The sequence below is a fragment of the Macaca nemestrina genome, chromosome 14 (assembly GCF_043159975.1).
Source record: "Macaca nemestrina isolate mMacNem1 chromosome 14, mMacNem.hap1, whole genome shotgun sequence".
NCBI lineage: Eukaryota > Metazoa > Chordata > Mammalia > Primates > Cercopithecidae > Macaca > Macaca nemestrina.
Genome location: NC_092138.1, coordinates 47,575,409 through 47,597,823, shown reverse-complemented (window position 1 = coordinate 47,597,823; position 22,415 = coordinate 47,575,409). Strand labels below are relative to the sequence as shown.

Sequence of the window (22,415 nt, the reverse complement as noted above, 5' to 3'; positions counted from 1 at the left end):
ACAGGGAGGTGAACAAGGAAGGCTGTGAAAGTTAGTTCTCATTTTGGCTACAGAACCCCCTTCCCTTTTAAGCTCTGTGTAGGGAGCCCAACTACTCATGTTGTGTAAACAGACACCACTAACTTGGCTAAACCAGTGGTCTCAGGAGAGACCCAGAGACCCTGGGGACACCAAAGTTAGATTATTACATTTGGTCCCCAGGGCAGGATTCCATCTTAAAAGAGAAGTAGGAATAAAAACCATTCCAGTGTACCTTGTGACTTGTCTAAAGAAAGAGCTCATCCCACCTGGATGTTTGCCGACTTTGTGCCCATTGAGGTGGACTCCTTCAACACTTTTGGTTACCTAGTCCAGGCATCATTACAGAGCAAGTTCTATGTAACCCCTTTTGAGTACAGCATAAAATAACCTTCACTTGAAATCCACCACCTCTGAAAACAACTTTATTCAATATAGTTGTATATGCATTTCATCATCAGGAAATATACCAAAGAGGGACCGGTTTTTGGCAAATCCATTCCTAGGCCCTTGCTACTGACTGCATTCTTTTTTTTTTCTTTTCTTTTTTTTTTGAGACAGGGTCTCTCTCTCTCCCCTAGGCTGGAGTGCAGTAGTGCTATCTCAGCTCACTGCAACCTCCACCTCCTGGGTTCAAGCGATTCTCCCTCCTCAGCTTCCCAAGTAGCTGAGACTACAGGCACGCACCACCATGCCCAGCTAATTTTTGTATTTTTTGGTAGAGATGGGGTTTTGCCACGTTGGTCAGGCTGGTCTTGAACTCCTGGCCTCAAGTGATCCATCCGCCTTGGCCTCCCAAAGTGCTGGGATTACAGGCATGAGACACAGAGCCAGGCATGACTGCATTCTTACAGGTAATTACTTGACAGAGTTCATGGACATAAGAGGAAGAGACCAGGGGAACATTCTGTTTAATGCTTTAATTTATTAAGTGTTCACATCTGTGACCTAGAGAAGGGAAAGGAGCTCTTTGAGTGTTGTTGTAAGGAGAAGACCATGAAATAGAGGGTTTCTTTAAAAAAGTACCAGAAGAACTGAATGGTCCAATGACTAGTCACTATTCTGAAGTCATCTGCCAGTAGGAGGCTGACCAGTTTCTAACTTCTGTCCACCTCTGTCCTCAATAATAATGCCCAGGACTCTTTTGCTAAAGTAGACTGTGTCAGCCAGAGACAAGCTGAGGGCCATAACACCATGAGACTCCTGAATGTGCCTTGTTATGCACTTGCTAGGAGACTTATTTATATATCTAAACTGGTAATATCCAAGTACATATTCTCTTAGTAACAGGCCTGACAAAATTAGCATAAAGAAGATTTACGCTTAAGTAATTTATTATAACTAGCAATTCCCATAAACTCCCAGAATTCAGCTTACTGCCATTTGAGAACAGCACAGTTTAACTCTGAACTTATGACATGTAACTGTTATTTTTCTCAATGTCCAAAATTTCCAATTTCTACTTGAAAGTGAGTTTTGATGCACCCTAAATTACAAGAACTTCTCATCTTATAAGCTCCTGAGCCTCCATCTTCAACTAACCGTGCCTGGGATTGGTGTGAGGAGCCATTAGGGAAGGCAGTTTAAAGAAAGTGAAACTGTAAATATATAGATACACACATGTTTTTTTAGGTAATAAAAACTTCCATTTCTACACTTTTAAATGGTTGAAAAAATTTGAAATGAGACTACTATTTTACAGAATAAAATAATTATTCAAATTTCAGCATCCTTAGATAAAGTTTTGTTGGAAAACAGCCACAATCATTCATTTAAACGCTGTCAATGGATGCTTTTGTGTTTCAACAGCATTGGCAAGCAGTTGTAAGAGACCTCAGAGACCCTCCGGCCCAAAAAACCTAAAGCACTTAAAAAAAACCTTGATCCCTGTGCCAGGTGCTAGCTTCACTAATAGTAACGCCATGCTGAATCTACAGATGATGCTGATTATTTCACCAGCTGTCTCAGTCTTTAGAGACAAGATACTAGAGAACAGAAGGCATGGAAATGACTACAATGGGGTTACTCTTCCAGAGACATGTGAATATTACCTTCTTCCCTAAAGAAAATAAAAGCTGGTGTTTCCTGAACTTAGGTGATAGGACTCGTGAACAACATGGCATTATTTCTGGAGCAATAAAAGGACTGAAAGATATGATTTCATACTATTAGATACCACATTATACCAGATGCTGTAGCAGAGTGAAGTTTAAGAAAAACATAGACACCTTAAAGGGAGCACCGACAGTTTGTGAGTTTAGTGATCATTAATATATAAATGAATTAAGTCAGGCATGGTGGCCCATGTCTGTTACCCCAATGCTTTGGGAGGCCAAGACAGGAGGATTGCTTAAGGCCAGGAGTTCAAGACTAGCCTGGGAAAAAGTGAGACTCCACCTATACAAAAGATTTAAAAATTAGGCACAGAGATACAACAAAAAAGAAAACTTCAGGCCAAGGTCCTTAATGAACACTGATGCAAATCCTCAATAAAATGCTGGCCAACCAAATCCAGAGGCATGTCAAAAAGCTTATCCACCATTACCAAGTAGGTTTTATCCCTAGGATGCAAGGTTGGTTCAACATATGCAAATCAATAAATATGATTCATCACATAAATAGAACTAAAGAAAAAAAATACATGATTATCTCAATAGATGCACAAAAGGTTTTCAATAAAATTCAACATCTATTCATGTTAAAAAGTCCCAATGAACTAGGTATTAAAGGAATGCACCTCAAAATAGTAAGTGCCATATATGACAAACCCATAGCCAACATCATACTGAATGGGCAAAAGCTGGAAGCATTTCCCTTGAAAATCGGCACAAGACAAGGATGCTCTCTCTCACTACTCCTATTCAACATAGTATTGGAAGTCCTGGCCAGGCCAATTAGGCAAGAGAAAGAAATAAAGGGCATCCAAGTAGGAAGACAGGAAGTCAAACTATCCCTTTTTGCAGACGGTATGATCCTATGTCTAGAAAACCCCACGGTCTCAGCCAAAGACTTCAGCAAAGTCTCAGGATACAAAATCGATGTTCAAAAATCACTAGTGTTCCTATACACCAATAACTGTCAAGCCAAGAGCCAAATCAGGAACAATCTCCTTCACAATTGCCACAAAAATAATAAAACACCTAGGAATACAGCTAACCAGGGAGGTGAAAGTTTTTTGTTTTTTTTTTTTTTGAGATGGAGTCTCGCTCTGTTGCCCAGGCTGGAGTGCAGTGGTGTGATCTCAGCTCACTGCAAGCTCTGCCACCTCAGTTCACGCCATTCTCCTACCTCAGCCTCTCAAGTAGCTGGGACTATAGACACCTGCCACCACACCCAGCTAATTTTTTGTATATTTAGTAGAGACGGGGTTTCACTGTGTTAGCCAGGATGGTTTCCATCTCCTGACCTCGTCGTGATCTGCCCTCCTCAACCTCCCAAAGTTCTGGGATTACAGGCATGAGCCACTACACCTGGCTGAAAGTTCTTTACAAGAAGAACTACAAACACTGCTGAAAGAAATCATAGATGATACAAACAATGGAAAAACATTCCATGCTCATGGATATGAAGATTCAATATTAAAATGGCGATACTGCCATTTTAATGGCAGTTTATGGATTCAATGCTATTCTTTTTTTTTATATATACTTTAAGTTCTAGGGTACATGTGCACAATGTGCAGGTTTGTTACATATGTATACATGTGCCATGTTGGCGTGCTGCACCCATTAACTCGTCATTTACATTAGGTATATGTCCTAATGCTATCCTTCCCCCAACCCCCTCCCCACAATAGGACCCAGTGTGTGATGCTCCCCTTCCTGTGTCCAAGTGATCTCATTGCTCAATTCCCACCTGAGTGAGGACATGCGGTATTTGGTTTTCTGTTCTTGCGATAGTTTGCTGAGAATGATGGTTTCCAGCCGCATCCATGTCCCTAAAAAAGAACACGAACTCATCCTTTTTTATGGCTGCATAGTATTCCATGGTGTATATGTGCCACATTTTCTTAATCTAGTCTGTCACTGATGGACATTTGGGTTGATTCCAAGTCTTTGCTATTGTGAATAGTGCCGCAATAAACATACATGTGCATGTGTCTTTATAGCAGCATGACTTATAATCCTTTGGGTATATCCCCAGAAATGGGATGGCTGGGTCAAATGGTATTTCTAGTTCTAGATCCTTGAGAAATCGCCACACTGTTTTCCACAATGGTTGAACTAGTTTACAGTCCCACCAACAGTGGAAAAGTGTTCCTATTTCTCCACATCCTCTCCAGCACCTGTTGTTTCCTGGGTTTTTTTAATGATTGCCATTCTAACTGGTGTGAGATGGTATCTCATTGTGGTTTTGATTTGCATTTCTCTGATGGCCAGTGATGATGAGCATTTTTTCATGTGTCTGTTGGCTGTATGCATGTCTTCTTTTGAGAAGTGTCTGTTCATATCCTTGGCCCACTTTTTGATGGGGTTGTTTGTTTTTTTCTTGTAAATTTGATTGAGTTATTTACAGGTTCTGGATATTAGCCCTTTGTCAGATGAGTAGATTGCAAAAATGTTCTCCCATTCTGTAGGTTGCCTGTTCACTCTGATGGTAGTTTCTTTTGCTGTGCAGAAGCTCTTTAGTTTAATTGGATCCCATTTGTCAATTTTGGCTTTTGTTGCCATTGCTTTTGGTGTTTTAGACAGGAAGTCCTTGCCCATGCCTATGTCCTAAATGGTATTACCTAGGTTTTCTTCTAGGGTTTTTATGGTTTTAGGTCTAACATTTAAGTCTCTAATCCATCTTGAATTAATTTTCGTATAAGGAGTAAGGAAAGGATCCAGTTTCAGCTTTCTACTTATGGCTAGCCAATTTTCCCAGCACCATTTATTAAACAGGGAATCCTTTCCCCATTTCTTGTTTCTCTCAGGTTTGTCAAACATCAGATGGCTGTAGATGTGTGGTATTATTTCTGAGGACTCTGTTCTGTTCCATTGGTCTATATGTCTGTTTTGGTACCAGTACCATGCTGTTTTGGTTACTGTAGCCTTGTAGTATAGTTTGAAGTCAGGTAGCGTGATGCCTCCAGCTTTGTTCTTTTGACTTAGGATTGTCTTGGCAATGCGGGCTCTTTTTTGGTTCCATATGAACTTTAAAGCAGTTTTTTCCAAATCTGAGAAGGAAGTCATTGGTAGCTTAATGGGGATGGCATTGAATCTATAAATTACCTTGGGCAGTATGGCCATTTTCACAATCTTGATTCTTCCTATCCATGAGCATGGTGTGTTCTTCCATTTGTTTGTGTCCTCTTTTATTTCACTGAGCAGTGGTTTGTAGTTCTCCTTGAAGAGGTCCTTTACATCCCTTGTTAGTTGGATTCCTAGGTATTTTATTCTCTTTGAAGCTATTGTGAATGGGAGTTCATTCGTGATTTGGCTCTCTGTTTGTCTGTTACTAGTGTACAAGAATGCTTGTGATTTTTGCACATTGATTTTGTATCCTGAGACTTTGCTGAAGTTGCTTATCAGCTTAAGGAGATTTTGGGCTGAGACGATGGGGTTTTCTAAATATACAATCATGTCATCTGCAAATAGGGACAATTTGACTTCTTCTTTTCCTAACTGAATACCCTTGATTTCTTTCTCTTGCGTGATTGCCCTAGCCAGGACTTCAGACACTATTTTGAATAGGAGTGGTGAGAGAGGGCATCCCTGACTTCTGCCAGTTTTCAAAGGGAATGCTTCCAGTTTTTGCCCACTCAGTATGATATTGGCTGTGGGTTTACCATAAATAGCTCTTATTATTTTGAGATACATTCCATCAATACCGAATTTATTGAGAGTTTTTTTGCATGAAGGGCTGTTGAATTTTGTCGAAGGCCTTTTCTGCATCTATTGAGATAATCATGTGGTTTTTGTCTTTGGTTCTGTTTATATGCTGGATTACATTTATTGATTTGTGTATGTTGAACCAGCCTTGCATCCCAGGGATGAAGCCCAGTTGATCATGGTGGATAGCTTTTTGATGTGCTGCTGGATTCAGTTTGCCAGTATTTTATGGAGGACTTTTGCATCGATGTTCATCAGGGATATTGGTCTAAAATTCTCTTTTTTTGTTGTGTCTCTGCCAGACTTTGGTATCAGGATGATGTTGGCCTCATAAAATGAGTCAGGGAGGATTCCCTCTTTTTCTATTGATTGGAATCGTTTCAGAAGGAATGGTACCAGCTCCTCCTTGTACCTCTGGTAGAATTCGGCTGTGAATCCATCTGGTCCGGGAGTGTTTTTGGTTGGTAGGCTATTAATTATTGCCTCAATTTCAGAGCCTGTTATTGGTCTATTCAAGGATTCAACTTCTTCCTGGTTTAGTCTTGGGAGAGTGTAAGTATACAGGAAATTATCCATTTCTTCTAGGTTTTCTAGTTTATTTGCGTAGAGGGTTTATAGTATTCTGTGATGGTAGTTTGTATTTCTGTGGGGCTGGTGGTGATATCCCCTTTATCATTTTTTATTGCGTCTATTTGATTCTTCTCTCTTTTCTTCTTTATTAGTCTTGCTAGCGGTCTATCAATTTTGTTGATCTTTTCAAAAAACCAGCTCCTGGATTCATTGATTTTTTGGAGAGTTTTTTGTGTCTCTATCTCCTTCAGTTTTGCTCTGATCTTAGTTATTTCTTGCCTTCTGCTAGCTTTTGAATGTGCTTGCTCTTGCTTCTCTAGTTCTTTTAATTGTGATGTTAGGGTGTCAATTTTAGATCTTTCCTGCTTTCACTTGTGGGCATTCAGTGCTACAAATTTCCCTCTACACAGTGCTTTAAATGTGTCTCAGAGATTCAGGTATGTTGTAACTTTGTTCTCATTGGTTTCAAAGAACATCTTTATTTCTGCCTTCATTTCGTTATGTACCCAGTAGTCATTCAGGAGCAGGTTGTTGAATTTCCGTGTAGTTGAGTGGTTTCTATTGAGTTTCTTAGTCCTGAGTTCTAGTTTGATTGCAGTGTGGTCTGAGAGACAGTTTGTTATAATTTCTGTTCTTTTACATTTGCTGAGGAGTGCTTTACTTCCAACTATGTGGTCAATTTTGGAATAAGGGCGATGTGGTGCTGAGAAGAATGTATATTCTGTTGATTTTGGGTGGAGAGTTCTGTAGATGTCTATTAGGTCCACTTGGTGCAGAGTTGAATTCAATTCCTCGATATCCTTGTTGGCTTTCTGTCTTATTGATCTGTCTAATGTTGATAGTGGTGTGTTCAAGTCTCCCATTATTATTGTATGGGAGTCTAAGTCTCTTTGTAAGTCTCTAAGGACTTGCTTTATGAATCTGGGTGCTCCTGTATTGGGTGCATATATATTTAGGATAGTTAGCTCTTCCTGATGTATTGATCCCTTTATCATTATGTAATGGCCTTCTTTGTCTCTTTTGATCTTTGATGGTTTAAAGTCTGTTTTATCAGAGACTAGGATTGCAACCCCTGCTTTTTTTTTTTTTTTTCCATTTGCTTGGTAGATCTTCCTCCATCCCTTTATTTTGAGCCTATGTGTGTCTCTGCATGTGAGATGGTCTCCTGAATATAGCAAACTGATGGGTCTTGACTCTTTATCCAATTTGCCAGTCTGTGTCTTTTAATACACTGTTGGTAGGACTGTAAATTAGTTCAACCATTGTGGAAGACAGTGTGGTGTTTCCCCAAAGTCCTAAAGACAGAAATACCATTTGACCCAGCAATCCCATTATTCTATATATATCCAAAGAAATATAAATTGTTCTATTATAAAGACACATGCACACATGTTTTCACTGCAGCACTATTAATAATAGCAAAGATATGGAACCAACCCAAATGCCCAACAATGACAGACTAGATAAAGAAAATGTGATATGTATACACCATGGAATACTAAGCAGCCATAAAAAAGAGAGATCAGGTTCTTTGTAGGGACATGGATGGACCTGGAGGCCATTATCTTTAGCAATCTAATGCAGGTAGGGACAACCAAATAGCACATGTTCTCACTTATAAGTGGGACAAAAATGATGAGAACACATGGACACATAGAGGGGAACAACACACACTGGGACGTAATGGAGGGTGGAGGGTGGGAGGAGGGAGACGATCAGGAAAAATAACTAATGGGTACTAGGCTTAATACCTGGGTGATGAAATCATTTGTACAATAAACACCCACGACACGTCTACCTATGTAACAAACCTGCACATGTATCCCTGAACTTAAAATAAAAGTTTAAAAAAAGAAATAAATTGGACCTCAAAGATAAAATAAATAATAAAAATTAGCCAGGCATGGTGGTGTGTGCCTGTAGTCCCAGCTACTTGGGAGGCTGAGGCAGGAGGATCACTTGAGCCCAGAAGTTTGAGGTGATAGTGAGCATGATTGAGCTACTACACTCCAGCCTGGACAAAAGAGAGAGAGCTCAATCTCCAAATAAGTAAATAAATAAATTAGATAAATAAGTAGATGAATTGCCCACTTGAACATGGGGTAACTCACAGTGGTAACATAAAAGAAATGTTAAAATGTCATATGAAAAACTAAAATATGTTCAAATTCTTAACTTCTCTGTCACTGAAGAAAATGCAACTATTAATAATGTATACACACCCACTTAAAGTACTGAGACTCCTGAACAAGAACAGCTAAATAAACAATCACGGAGACATGATGAAAACAGTGTCCTGGGAAGGTCTGTCTGGCAGCGAGATACAGGCAGGTACAAGAGTGATGTTTTTAATAGTCCCCTACTGACTCGGAAGAGTTAATGCATCTGTCCCCAAGCTGCCATGATTTAAAGCATTATCTTATGTATTCAGAAAGCCCAACTGACGATGTGTTAAAAAGAAAAACAAACAAGGTTATTAGAATGCTGTGATTGCTCCAATGTATTTTTTTGCTGTTAATTTTCTTGGTCCTTACCTTTAATGAATATAAGCTTGGAACTATACTGCAAACATGTAACTTAGAGGAAGCTTGTTATCACTGAATTTCAGACTAAGGAGAAAGATGTCTTAACAGCTCATCTTGTTTGGGACTCTGGCCCTTCTTACATCCCCACACCAGGGGGTGTGTGTCTTAGCACAATGCTCCATGCCTCCCCCTTTCCTATCACACCATGAAGGAGACGTCCATAGGTGCACTCGGGGATATGTGTTGCTCAGAGCATTCTAGCTGGAACTCTACTCCTTTCTCTCCCACTTGAGAGAGATCGCTGGAATCCAAGTAAGAGTGACATCATTAAAAAGTGACATTATTAGTAACAAATCACTAAACACAAAACTCACAAGAGATGACTGGTGTGCCTCACATGATGGCAGGGAACTAGCGGGTCGGCTTGTGCTCCAACACGGGCAGTGGGAACTAGGGAGTCAAACATGGGCGGTGATAGGGAATTCAGTCATTCCTGAGGCAAAGAAACCACACACACAAACAAAACAACAAAACAAAAAACACACACCAAAAACCCAGCTTTGAGAGCCAAAAGTTTTGAGCCAGAATCTATCTCCCCATGGTTTCTACTCCTTAATTCTAGCTCTACCACTTGGGCTGGATAGAAAAATTGAACCCCTCTCCACCCAGTGACTGAGTGTATGAAGATAATGACCATGGACATTTCCCTATTGGACTTTCTCCACACCGACTCTGCCAATAATCCTCTCTTACTCTCATACAAAATGGCATTCTTTCTCAACAACTTACTCTTCCTAAAACTCAAGGCTGCTCCTTAAAAAGAATCCCATTTTTGTTGAAGCACCTATAGACATGTTTCTATCCCTAGTACATCTTCTGGGTTCAACAGTAGAGATTTCCCAGGATAATTTTCAGGCTGCAAAAGCGATACTATATTCCTCAGCTTAGAATTCTGAATGAACCATATAATCAGGGACAAGAGACATGTTCAGGATTTAGCTCAGACACCTTCTCTCTTCTAGAAAGCCTGATATACCCAGCCTGAAGATTCCATGGGAATCCTCCCCAGGACACCAAGCACTATATTCTGTAAGGTACTGATTTACGTACCTATTTTTTAAAAATCAAAACTGGAAGCCCCTTGAAGACAGGGATAGTGCCTTAACATGGAGGCACGTTCTGAATAAATTAATGAATGTAACTGTAAACACAACAAAAAACTACACAATCATTGCAACAACTGAGAAAATTTGAGAAGGAATCAGAGTTCTTCAAATTTTAGAACTTCCTCTTGACAAAAAAAAACCTATAGGTTTTCAAAGAAGAAATCCTCCAATGTTGCACCAGAGTAAGACATTTAGCCTGTGTTTAACAAAGCTTGTAAGCAACAGACAGCATTTAAAATGAAAACAAAAAGATTTCCACGCAAGGCACTTAAGAGGAGAGAAATAATGATGGGCAGGGATCCTACAGAGACAGCACAGCCGCAGGATTCCATCCAATCAGCTCAGGGAGAGGAGGGCTGCAGAGCTAAGGGATACACATGCTGATTTTACTGCACCTCAGCCAGAGAGCGGCTGGGGTGGCTGATTAGAGAAACAGCCCTAGGAAAACCCACTTCTCTCTCCCAGTAGTGCTGCTTAAAGCAAACCTCTAATTTATTTCATTTTGTTATCTAATTGCACCTCCGAGAATACAGATGAGCAAAGGTCTCTCTACCCCAAATGCCTGATGAGCAGAAAACCAACTATGGAAAGGCAATTCTTCTGTCTGCTTGGGAACACTGAGCTAAAACATTTGTGTGAATAATAAATTAACAGGAGAGAAAAGATTTGAGAGTCTAAATCCAAAGCAAGTGCTTTTCAATTACTACATAAATCTTACACTATCCATGTAAATTTAGCATGGGTCGAGAGTACAAAATTTGCAATAGAGACACAGATGAAACAAAAGATAAACAGAATTAAACAGAGCAAAACAATTTCCACACTGCACTGAAACCTAAATCTCTCAATTTACTCAGGTAAAAACCCAAGTAAAGAGCCATGAGTATGTTCTTCAGTCAATCAGAAGTTTACTTTGTTGCCGGAATATCTGTATTTTGAAATAAAAGCTTCAGAAACATTTCTATAAATTAGGAGAAATAATCCTTATGCCTTACTTTCAGACTCAGAGAAAGGTCTGTTGGTATTTGCCTAAAGTAAAATCCTTGCAGGATTCTCTTTTATTTCAATTAGTTTGCAAAACTGGCATACATTTCTCATCAAAATAAATCTCCAAAGGTCTAATTAGTTGCTCAGTGATAGATTCTACTCAGGTATCCAAATTTCCTATTCTTTTTAGTCTCATTTAAGAAACAGAAAGTTAGTTTGTCTCAGTTTAGACAGTGAGCTGCCTAGCTTATTCCCTTTAGTACCAGCAGATGCTAAAAGGAAGTGTCAAATTCTGATTCCTGGTACTTAGCTCCAAATTCCTAAATACCTGCCTCATCTTTCATGAATTACATGACATTGGCCACGTGGCATACTATAAATGCTCTCCAGGGGTGCAGGGAAGGAGGAGCATCAAAGGACAAGGAGGGATCAAGCAAGACTGGGTGAAGACAGAGGCTGATTAACCCATGGGCTGCTCGAATGAAACATGAGGAACTCCAATTTTATGGGCAGTAGAAAAGTCAAAGACAAGACATTTTGGAAATGTGTGTCAGTTCCTGGAGTGTCAGATGCTTTACAAGATTGATGGGTAAAATGCTATTTCCAGAACTATAGATATTAGTGGCTACCAGTTTGGGTTGAGGATCAGGTGGTATTTAGAACCATCCAGAGATAAGAAATAGGAACCAATGCAGACTTTGGTCTACCTGGAGCACGTAGCAGGCAGACCTCAGCCGTAAGTCTGGTTTTCCAGACTTCTGAAGGCTGGGACTCAGAATTCCAGTATAAAATCTCCTCACCAGCGGGTATGCATCAGTGAGGTCTATCTCAAGAACTTAGCCAGAATGACCAGCTGGGTCAATACTATGCAATCTGATTTCACAAAACCCTGCCTCTTGGCAACTTATCTTTTTTTGGGGGGGAGGGAGGAACTCAGCTATTCCCTCTTGCCTGCTTGCAGGCTGTTTCCTTTACCAGGCTCTGCTAACTCTTCCCCGTCTTCACTTAACTGTCAGGAAGGTTCTCCTTGACAATGCAGTATGGGTGAGTTTCCACTGTGCTGGGCTTCTGTAGCCCCATGAGTTTTCCTTCTTGCCACACTGATCATTACTTGCCCCAAGTTTGCCCTCCCCACTAGACTATGAATTTCATGCACTCAGGAACCTTGTCTATATCCTACCTCCTGGTTCATGGAAGACACAAAGAAAATATTTATTGAATTCATCAATAAACTCTTCAAGAGAAAAACTAAAAAAGACAAGGCAGAAAGTACCTAGGATTTTTTAAAATTTCCCATACTACACTGATGTATACCTAGGAATTTTTTGTTTGACTCTTCATACAAACGTAGTAAAAACAGCAAAACTGAGGTAGCCTGTTGGATCTGATGTAGACTAAAAAAATATCCAGTCCCTAAAAAACTTCTAGTAGAATAAAAATCAGAATATTAAAAAATTGGTTTGTTATAATGAAGTACACAAGCAATATTCTTAACAATGCTTAAATGCGGTTTCTAGGTGCCACAGGATTGCAACATCCTCTTCTGTTCAAGTACAGGATTGGTACTCTCAGATCCATTACCCACCACCCACTTAAGACCTAAAATGTTTCTGTGCACAATGTAATATACACTTTTAATCATAACCCTAAGTATCACACTTGCTCTGAAGAGCCTTAAAGTAAAAGTAAAAGAGAAAACATGGCTTATGTCCCAAGAAAAATAAAATGAGATGTTTTGTTCATCACTTCTACCCTCACTTGCTGAGAACCTATCTTTTAAGCAGAAAGCTAAATAAGCTACATTATTTTTAATCCTTAACTAAAATCCCCCAAATGAGTATTAGTATTCTCACTTTACATTCACTTAAAAAGGGGCTCTGCCGGACGCAGTGGCTCACGCCTATAATCTCAGCACTTTGGGAGGCTAAGGTGGGCAGATCAGGAGTTCGAGACCAGCCTGGCCAACATAGTAACACCCCATCTCTACCAAAAATACAATAATTAGCCAGATGTGGTGGTGTGCGCCTGTAATCCCAGACACTCAGGGGGCTGAGGCAGGAGAATCGCTTGAATCCAGGAGGCGGAGGTTGCAGTGAGCCAAGATCATGCCACTGCACTCCAGCTTGGGCAACAACGTGAGACTCCATCTCAAAAAATCATAACAATAATAATAATAAAATAGTAAAAAGAGTCTCTGACCAATAGATGGACTTTGGCGACACATGGTAGAAAGGGAAGTTTGAGCCAAGGTCGGACAGGCTCCAAAACTGTATTCTCTCCACTATACCTGGCTGCCTCTGGCCAATCATCTAGTAAGGAAGGTCCTTAAAGCCAGAAAGTGACTTAAACTCTCCCAAAAACATTTCGGATGTCATTCTACAGCTTCTTTTCTACCCATCTCACCCTAAGTCAAACATCAGCTCAACGCTGTCCTTATTTTTTAAAAATGATGATGAAACCCATCAGGAAAAGCGCATTGTGACCTTTCACCCTCACTGAGGTTTTGCTCTCAGGACAGTACAAAGGGAAGACAGAATATTTTACATTTTATGTTTTAAAATATACATGAAAAGTAGTTGTAAATAACAAAATGTATTCTCAGAGACCAGTGGAAAACAGTTGCCCTCTCCCGTTTTCTCTTCTCCTCTAATTATGGCAGACATTTTTATGTCAAAGGGAACACTAGGCAGTAGTGAAGGCTTACCCTTTCCATCTCTTTGAAGTCATCATCTAGCTTGGTTCCTTCAGCTCCTCCAACCTTCTCACTCACTTTCTGTAGAAAATAAACACAAAGGAGGATTATTATAAACAGTTTCTTTAAAAAATGTGTTAGACATTTTAAGCACTTTCGCAAATATCATCTAATGTAATCTCACAACCATTCCCTGAGTTACGTGGAGAGTCTCATTTTTATAACAGCAGACTGTGGCTCTGACGGTCTGAACAACTTACTAAAGGCTATGCATCTGGTGGGTATAAAAGCAAGCATTCAAATTTGTATCTTCTGATTTCAACCTCAGTGCTCCTTCCATCAAATAAATCATTATATAACTACCTAATCCTAACATTTTCCTCTTGAAAGTTCTAAAGGACAACAGCACCATACAATAATCATTTCCCTCTGATAATAGATCTAAAATGCTACCTATGTAGAAAATTGCTGTTTCTTCAACCTAGTCCTAAATGGGCTATTGAACAGATAATCACAAACATCTATCAAGCTGTTATAAAAAGAAAAAAGTCTCAGCCCAGCTAATCTTCAGACAAAAGTACTTGTATAGTATAGTCTGTCTCATAAAGCTGTCTACATCCTTATGTACACAAGACAAAACATATGGAAAGTTGTTGAGGGCATTTCTTTGCTACTTGATCATTTTTTATCACACATTTTATATTTGTCAAATAACAAATGAAAAGAGTCATTAATCACACGTAAAACTCATGTTCATAAAAATTAGATACACTATTATGTTCTGAAATTGTTCTGAAATAGTGATTCAAATTAAACACCAAGGGATCACACAAAATATACTCTGGTTTTATCAAAGACAGAAATACTAAACGTTAATGGCACAAGATTTTTTCATTCCCTTTAAAATACCCTAATTGTAAAGATAGATGCTTTTCCCTAAGCTGTCACTGTATTACATAAAGTTATCACACACAGATATCAAAGTATGATTTTTAATTTCCTTCAATATCAGCTAGGTTAAGGGTCTTTGAGAAGATTCCTACCATGACCAACCCACAGTAAACTCAGCAACAACCTGGTTCACCTCCCTCCAAAGGGCCCCTGGATACCCTGCTCCACCTCGTGGCCAGGAATGCGCTGATATCTCCTTGTTGGGGGGCCTAAGCTGTGTTCCTTACCCCCTCTGTCTGTTCTTCACTTCCACTTCCTGCCATCAGGAAAACTCTCAAAAGAGACCACTCTTGGGACAGCCATGAGTTGGAACTCTACCATCACTCTGGCCCTGCATACCAGATGCCACCCATTCCACCCCATCAGTAGGAATAGGAGAAATATGGCACAGTGGAAGAGCATGACATGGACTGACGCTCCATTCCTTGATAGGAACACAGAGTGGTTATGAAAATTAAATGGCATAAGAATTATAAGAGCATATGTTTGAACCTAACGGTATACAATAAATCCTAGTTCCCATCTCTCACCAATAAAATGTGTATCTGTTTACCGTATCCCAGTTTCTCCCATCAGTTTATTTAACTGTTATTTCATACTCTGAGAAGAAGCTGGCAATTTTCCTTGACATAATACAATCTTAGGTAGATAAAGGGCAATGATTTAAAGTGAAAGGTTATTAAATTTGTATCACTGACACATACTTTCATTTTCAATTTATCATTTAATATGTATACCCGGAGAATATATATCATTACTACATTGCAGATGAAAAAAGTGGGGGTTGCATAAAGTACGATACTTGTCTACAGTAGACCTCTTTAGCTAGGAAGAAATAGAAGCAGTTTTTCCAGGAAAAACCCCTAGGAGTTTTTAAATCCACCCAACAGCTCTGAAGAGCTGTCCGTGGTGCTGGCTGTTTCTGTCTGAAGTTCCATTGGACTCAGAAGGCTAGAGGTGTACTCATGCCTTCACTCTTAATTCTTGATATCAGCCCTCTCACTTAACTTGTGCCCTGAGTGATGCTGACTGATGATGCCCTATTTCAGCAGTCTTCACAGATTTAGGATGTGTCTGACATTAATACCACCTAACCTGAAGCCTGTACCAACTGTGATCTTGTTTGTCAGCCAGCTTCTTGGTCTGCATTCGTAAGGGTTTTTACCAAACTAGAATTGGGTGGGGGGGAGGTTAGAATTCAGTTGAGAACCTATGAGGCCAGGCACAGTGGCTCAAGTCTGTAATCCTAGCAATTTGGGAGCCTGAGGCAGGAGGATCGCTTGAGCCCAGGATTTCCAAGACCAGCCTGGGCAACAAAGTAAGAGTCTGCCTCTACAAAAATAAAAATAAATTATTTGAACATGGTAGTGTGCACCTGTGGTCCCAGATACTCTGGAGGCTGAGGTGAAAGAATTGCTTGGGCTCAGGAGGTTGAGGCCACAGTGAGCCATGATTGTGCCACTGCACTCCAGCCTCGGTGACAGTTCAGACTCAGACTCAAAAAAACAAACAAACAAACAAACAAACAACAAAAAAAAAACAAAACAACCGCCAGTGAGTGGACCAGCATATTCAGGTTTCAGTAAAGGTTATTAATATAATATTATCCATATCACCAAACCAATTTTTACTGTCACACCGATTCCCTCTCATTTTGCTCAGTGATAGCAGTTTTAGCTCACATGTCAGTTCCCTCTTGTGTCACATTTTTCAAGTACATAGTTTACCACCAAACTTGGGTTAGGAAACTCTAATCTAGTTGAACTCCCACACAATAAAGAAATATTTTCTACAAAACCCCAAATCAATTGTTGTCTCCATTCTACATGACTGTCTCACTATATTCCAAGATTCTTTTTTTGTCAAAGAGAATCATAGATCAACCCCTCATGTGACCTGTGACCTGTGATATTTAATTTCATTTAAAAAACAGACACACAAGGAAACATATAGCTGAGAGACGCCTTCATTAATAGAGAATCCTGGTAACCCTGTGTTAATCATGTTTTGACCAACTCTAGAGAATAAACTATTTCCCTTATCAAAAGCTCACATTTTCAATCCTATATTGTTAAATATAGAGTGATTTTAATTTCCTCTCTTGCATCCATCAACATCGTAGCACCACAGTAGCTAGATCATTCTATCAAATGAGATACTTGGATCCCACTGGCCATTAACAATTCAGAACTAGTCTTGACAACACACTGAGGTCAAGTCATCAATCCATTGGCTTTAACTATTTGGGGTGTGTGTGTGTGTGTGTGTGTGTGTGTGTGTGTGTGTGTGTGTTCAAAAAAGAGAGAGGGAGGAAGAGAGGGAAAGGAAGAAAAAGGGAGGAGTGCCTAAATGAGAATGAGAACAAGAGACAGCTTTTCTCTTCTCTATAAAAGCTGACATTTGAGCTGCTGACAGAGACAGTTCACCGAATATAGCGAATGATGTTAGCAGTTAGACACTGATACTGGCCTGACTGGTTGGTTGATATAAAAAAATTCTTATGTAATTAGATTCCTGGAGGAAAAAGTAATATTAAAAGTAACATCTATATTGTTCTCTGGGCTATTTTTCCAAGTCACAAAGGAGCTAAATCTATCAAGGCCCTGAATTAAACATAGTGGACTATGTAACAACTGACTCATTCCTTAGGAGTATGGCAAATATTTTTTCTTCCTTTTCTTTAAATAATGTTATTAAAACTTCCTTTTATTTTATGCATAAGGATCAAGGTAAGGAATACAGGCTCACTGATAATGAATTCTGTTTCTCCTTACCTGGTACCGCTTATTTGATGCTATTATTTTTCCAGCGAGGTGATATCTAAAATTGAGACTTTACAGTACTGAATATTATCTGATGCCACTTAGTACACTTTAACATATCTGCCATTTGAGAAACTGTTCACCTATTTAAAAGCAAAAGATATGAGAATCAAACAGAACAGTACAAGTGAACCAATATGTCCCCCTATATCATCCAAAAAAACCCTAAAAACAACTCCTAAAAACAAATCCCCTGTACCACCTAAAAGCCTAAAAACACTGATGGTTCAAAACCTTTAAAGGTGCCCATTTAGTACAACATTGAGACTTTATACTTCTAATCTATTACACTTCCCATACACTCTGTATTCCCAACAAACTAAAAATCTCATTTTCCTCTTATTCTTTATTGTCTTCCTCACAAGAGGTATTCAGTAAAGATTGCAAATACTAATGTAAAGATGACTTAGAGGCAGCATAAACCAAGGCAAATAAGACTGCCCACCTCATTCTGGGATGGTATTTCAAATAGCTCAATTTTCAAAAAAGAAAATAACTAATACAATCAACTCACGCTTTAAATTAAAAGTCTTAATTTTAAGCCTGCAGTATCGGACATCTTGTGCTACATTTTTTCCTATACCAAATAAGAAAAATGTCAAAGACAACCACCAGCCAGAGATAGCTTAAATAAATGACTACTGTTTTCAGCCCAAAGGATGCTGTCCTGCTTTCCAATAATGACTCATCCTCCCCCAGTTAGCTGTCACCTCTATGCAGAAGACATTCCATCCTCTAGGGGTGGCTCTGATTCTTCCCAGCATTGTGTTTCATTTACTAAATGCTTAAGAGCCAACTACTGTGCCTACAAACTGCCATTTATAAAGGTCTCCTTGAAAATCGCATCATCAGTGAAATTCAATAGACTTAAGACCAAATTTATTCATGCCTCCCACATTGCCAGTTTATTTACCTCTGAATTTCCCTGATTTTGTTCAGCCACTATTCATCATGCAAAGCCAGGTTTCCTTACCATCCACCAAATGTGCTGTTTGTTCCCTCTGCTTTGTACCTGAAAGTATTTCCCTTTTCTAATCTTCAAATTCTACCAGTTGCCAAAAACGCCCACCCAGATGACATCTTCTCCATCATCTGTGACTCCCCATCCGAACTGGAAGTTATCGCACTTCCTCTGCACTCTTAATGAGACATCAGCTGTTGGATTACCTGGAATGAACTACTCCATGAGTAAAACTGCTGAGCGTATTTGCTCATATGAACTGTAAGCTGCTAACGGAAGAGATCATCTATCATAGGTTCTTTTATTTGAAAATGTCTGAGTCTTCAGTAATTAACATAGTGCTTGAAGAGCAGAGCAGAAAATATTTATCTCAATGAATTATTCTAAAACTAAAAATTGCATGTAAATTAAATAAGGACCCTTAACTATGAGTCAGCATTGGTCTGTATTTCTTAAGAGTTTAATCTCCAGTCCAAAGTATATCTTTTACTCTATCAACAACAGGGAAAGAGCAAGAAAATTCAACAAACTATGATGTATGACATTTTAGTTACAGCCAAGGCTAAAGAAAATTCTATCTTCGTTGTAACTATTCTGCATTCATCCACTAAATGACTTTCATTACAACTGCAACTAGCATTAATGACTTAATTCTTTTCATTAATCCTGGTGCCATCTAAATACATGTATTTTAGTTTATATGCATATGCACATATTTGTATATATAAACATACACAAATGTTGGCAAGTGTGTTTTTGTGTGTATACTCACATACATTTGATGGAAAATAAATATAATACTTTTCCAAAATACTTTTTTGAAAAATCACCATAATTTTAAGTATAGCACCATTTGTTTACTCATATTAAAACAGAATTACTTTAATTAACATTCTATAAATTAAGTATGCATAAGTTTGAAGAGTAGAAATCAGAATTCATAGAGTATCCTGCCTAATCTGCATTATGGGGCAATCCATAAAATTATTTATTTATATGTACAAAGAAATACCAATGACAATTCAGTAAATGAGAGTCACTTTAGGCAAGCTTTTTAAAAATTGGATTTAGAGTCAAGAGACATGAATTCCAGTCTTGGAAATGTCACCTAATAGTTGTGTGAAAAAGAAAACACCTAACCTCTTGCTGCCTCAATTTCTTCACCTGAGCAATGAAAACCAACATCATCTAACACTGACTCTGTTTTTAGAATTAGATGAGAAAATATGTGTAAAAGCCCTTTGTCAACTATCAAAGAGCATAATTTAAATAAGGGATTATTATTCCTTAATAAGCAGTCTTAAACGAAAGATGGAATTTTAAACTATTACATACATTTAGCAAAAAAATCTAAACGTAATTTAAGTGTATTATTAAAGAACAACATTACTTAATGCACAAGCTCTTTAGAAAGACATAATAACTAGCCCTGTAGGGCACTACTGTATTCTCAATATTTATAGAAAGGCATCACCTCTGATAATAAATAAAAGACCATCCTCTGACTCTGTGCGAAAGCTCTTTGTTATTCTTCGTTATTTAGTAAAGTACTAAAACATTTAAAAATACAATACAATACTTGATGACATATCAAGTATTTAGAGGGAAAAAGAAGAGTGAAATTTCAGCAGTATTCTTTTGGTATTTGGCTAAATACACATAGATCTTGTTTTTCCAGATGGTGGTATCCCCATGTATAATAGACAGGGTGGATTCACTTTACGCAATGTATGTCTCACACTAGTCTTTCTCAGCTGTCATTAAGTTGGAATGCTTAAATGCCATGATGTTTTGAAAATGGATTTCAAAAAATACATATTTATTTTCCTATCCAGAAATTTAGCATTTTCTTAGAAAATGAGTAAAGGCATTCTGTCTATCTAAATTGAGATAATTTTATTTCTCACTATCAAAAAATTGTATATTTAAGAAAATTGGAAAGTTTCCTTTTATATAATATAAAAAACAGTGATGTTCCCACAAATTCAACAGGATGAAGACTGATTTTCTTTGAATATCTAGAGCTAAAAACTTTAAAACAAGTTTGAGTGAGTTAAGTACTTGGCCTTTTTCCCAGCTTCCAGCCTATTTTGTTCCTTGCCAAACACTTTATGGAAAATGCAGAAATTGATTTGTATGATGCTGTGATTGTTTCTGGTGTGGTTCACTGGGGTTAAAAGTAATAACTTTTTCAGCCCCATTTCCCCAAGATGAAAAATTCCCATAGACTATGGGGCAAATTACTTACATCCTTCAAAAGAAGTTGGAAAAATTTATGATAGAGGGATCATACAGAGATTTCAGCTCCTTCCTGGAAAGATGGTTTATAACTACCCATAGTTTCATTTGCAAGGTTTCCTGTTTTTGTATTACAGAAAATTTTTTGAGTATATACAATGTGCTGAACAAAAAATAACTGGCATTTCTCTATTTTTCAACTTCCCCAAATAATTTAGTTCATCATCGGATAAGGGGCAATTTAAGAGGGCAGTTCAGCAAGCAGGGATGATATTTCCATAGTTTCCCATCCCTGGCAATAGGAAAAAACTTTATACATTTTCATAGTCCACTGCAATAACCCATTGAAGTTACACAAAATATAAAAAGACAGTGTCTGCTAATAACAGACTCTAAGACTTGAGGTCTGATTTATGCCATGTAGTAGTTTTTTGAATTCTATTTAAAGCTAGTCATAAATCCCCTTGAGAAAAAAAAAAAAAAAAAGCAACTCATAAAGAGGAAAAAAAAAGTGCTAGTAATTACTTTGGGATTTCTGAGCTGGTTACTAAGTGGTCTAGAACCTAATGCTTGATGACTCAGTTGATAAGTCCAAAGCAGGTCAATCAGGATTTCTCATTTGTTAAGAGAAAGTTTCTGGCTAGCCCCTTTCTACTAACCAATTTTGTGAATTGAAATTACAAACTACCCTGGGCCTATGTCCTCATCCACAAAATGGGGCCAGAACAGGGTGGGCCTGGGTAATCAGGAGAGTTCTAAGATACATTACAACTATAAATTTCATGCTTATTTCTGTGATGGTGAGTTGCATGCATCAACTTCACAAGTCTACAGTATCCAGTTGTTCAACCAAACTAAAGCAATAGCTGTGAAGCTGTTTTGTGGAAATGGTTAACATCTACAATCTGTTGACTTCCAGTAAAGAAGATTATCCTTCATAATGTGGGTGAGCCTCATCCAATCAATGGAAAAGCCCTAAGGACAAAGCTGAGCTGACTTTGAGGAAGAAGGAATTCTGCCTCAAGACTGAAGCATCAGCTTCTGACCAAGAGTTTCTGAGCCTGCTGACCTGACCTGCAGATTTCTGACTTGTCAAACATAACCGCATGAGGAAATTCCTTGAAATAAAATTCTCTCTCTCTTTCTCTCTCTCTCTATATATATACACACACACACACATATATACACACACACATATGTATACATATGTATATATATATGCATGCATATGTATGTGTGTATGTATATCCATGTATCACTGTTCTGTTTCTCTGGAGAACCCTAACTGCTACAATTTCTACCTGCTGCAGTACTATTTATAGCATAACACAGGCAGACCATATATTAGGAAAGGGAGGAAAAGAGAAAGTACTATGCAAGGTGCTTAAAAAGAAAATGCTATGACACATTTTTTTTTTTTTTTTCAGATTAGGGTTATTTTGGTACAAGTTCCATTCTTTAGAAAAAAAGACACAAAAACATGTTAAGATTAAACCCACCAAATGGAATGAATATAGCAGCACTCAAATTGAATGCATACTATATACCTGGGACTTTGCAAGCACTGAAGGTTTTAAATGCAAATAAAATAGGCACATGCTGTCTGGGAACCTGCAGTTTTGTTTAGGTGACTGTATATATAAACAAATCATTTCAATACAATGGTGTACAT

General features: G+C 38.4%; 1 protein-coding gene across 2 annotated transcripts in view; it reads right to left on the bottom strand.

Annotated features, from left to right (window-relative positions):
* LOC105489072 (SH3 domain containing GRB2 like 2, endophilin A1) overlaps positions 1-22,415 on the bottom strand; it is a 227,123-nt gene that overhangs the window by 37,467 nt on the left and 167,241 nt on the right. For both annotated transcript variants that reach the window (XM_011753705.2, XM_011753704.2), the window contains exon 2: positions 13,784-13,852. In XM_011753705.2, coding sequence (XP_011752007.1) covers positions 13,784-13,852 — 69 coding nt within the window. The remainder of the gene's footprint in view (positions 1-13,783; positions 13,853-22,415) is intronic.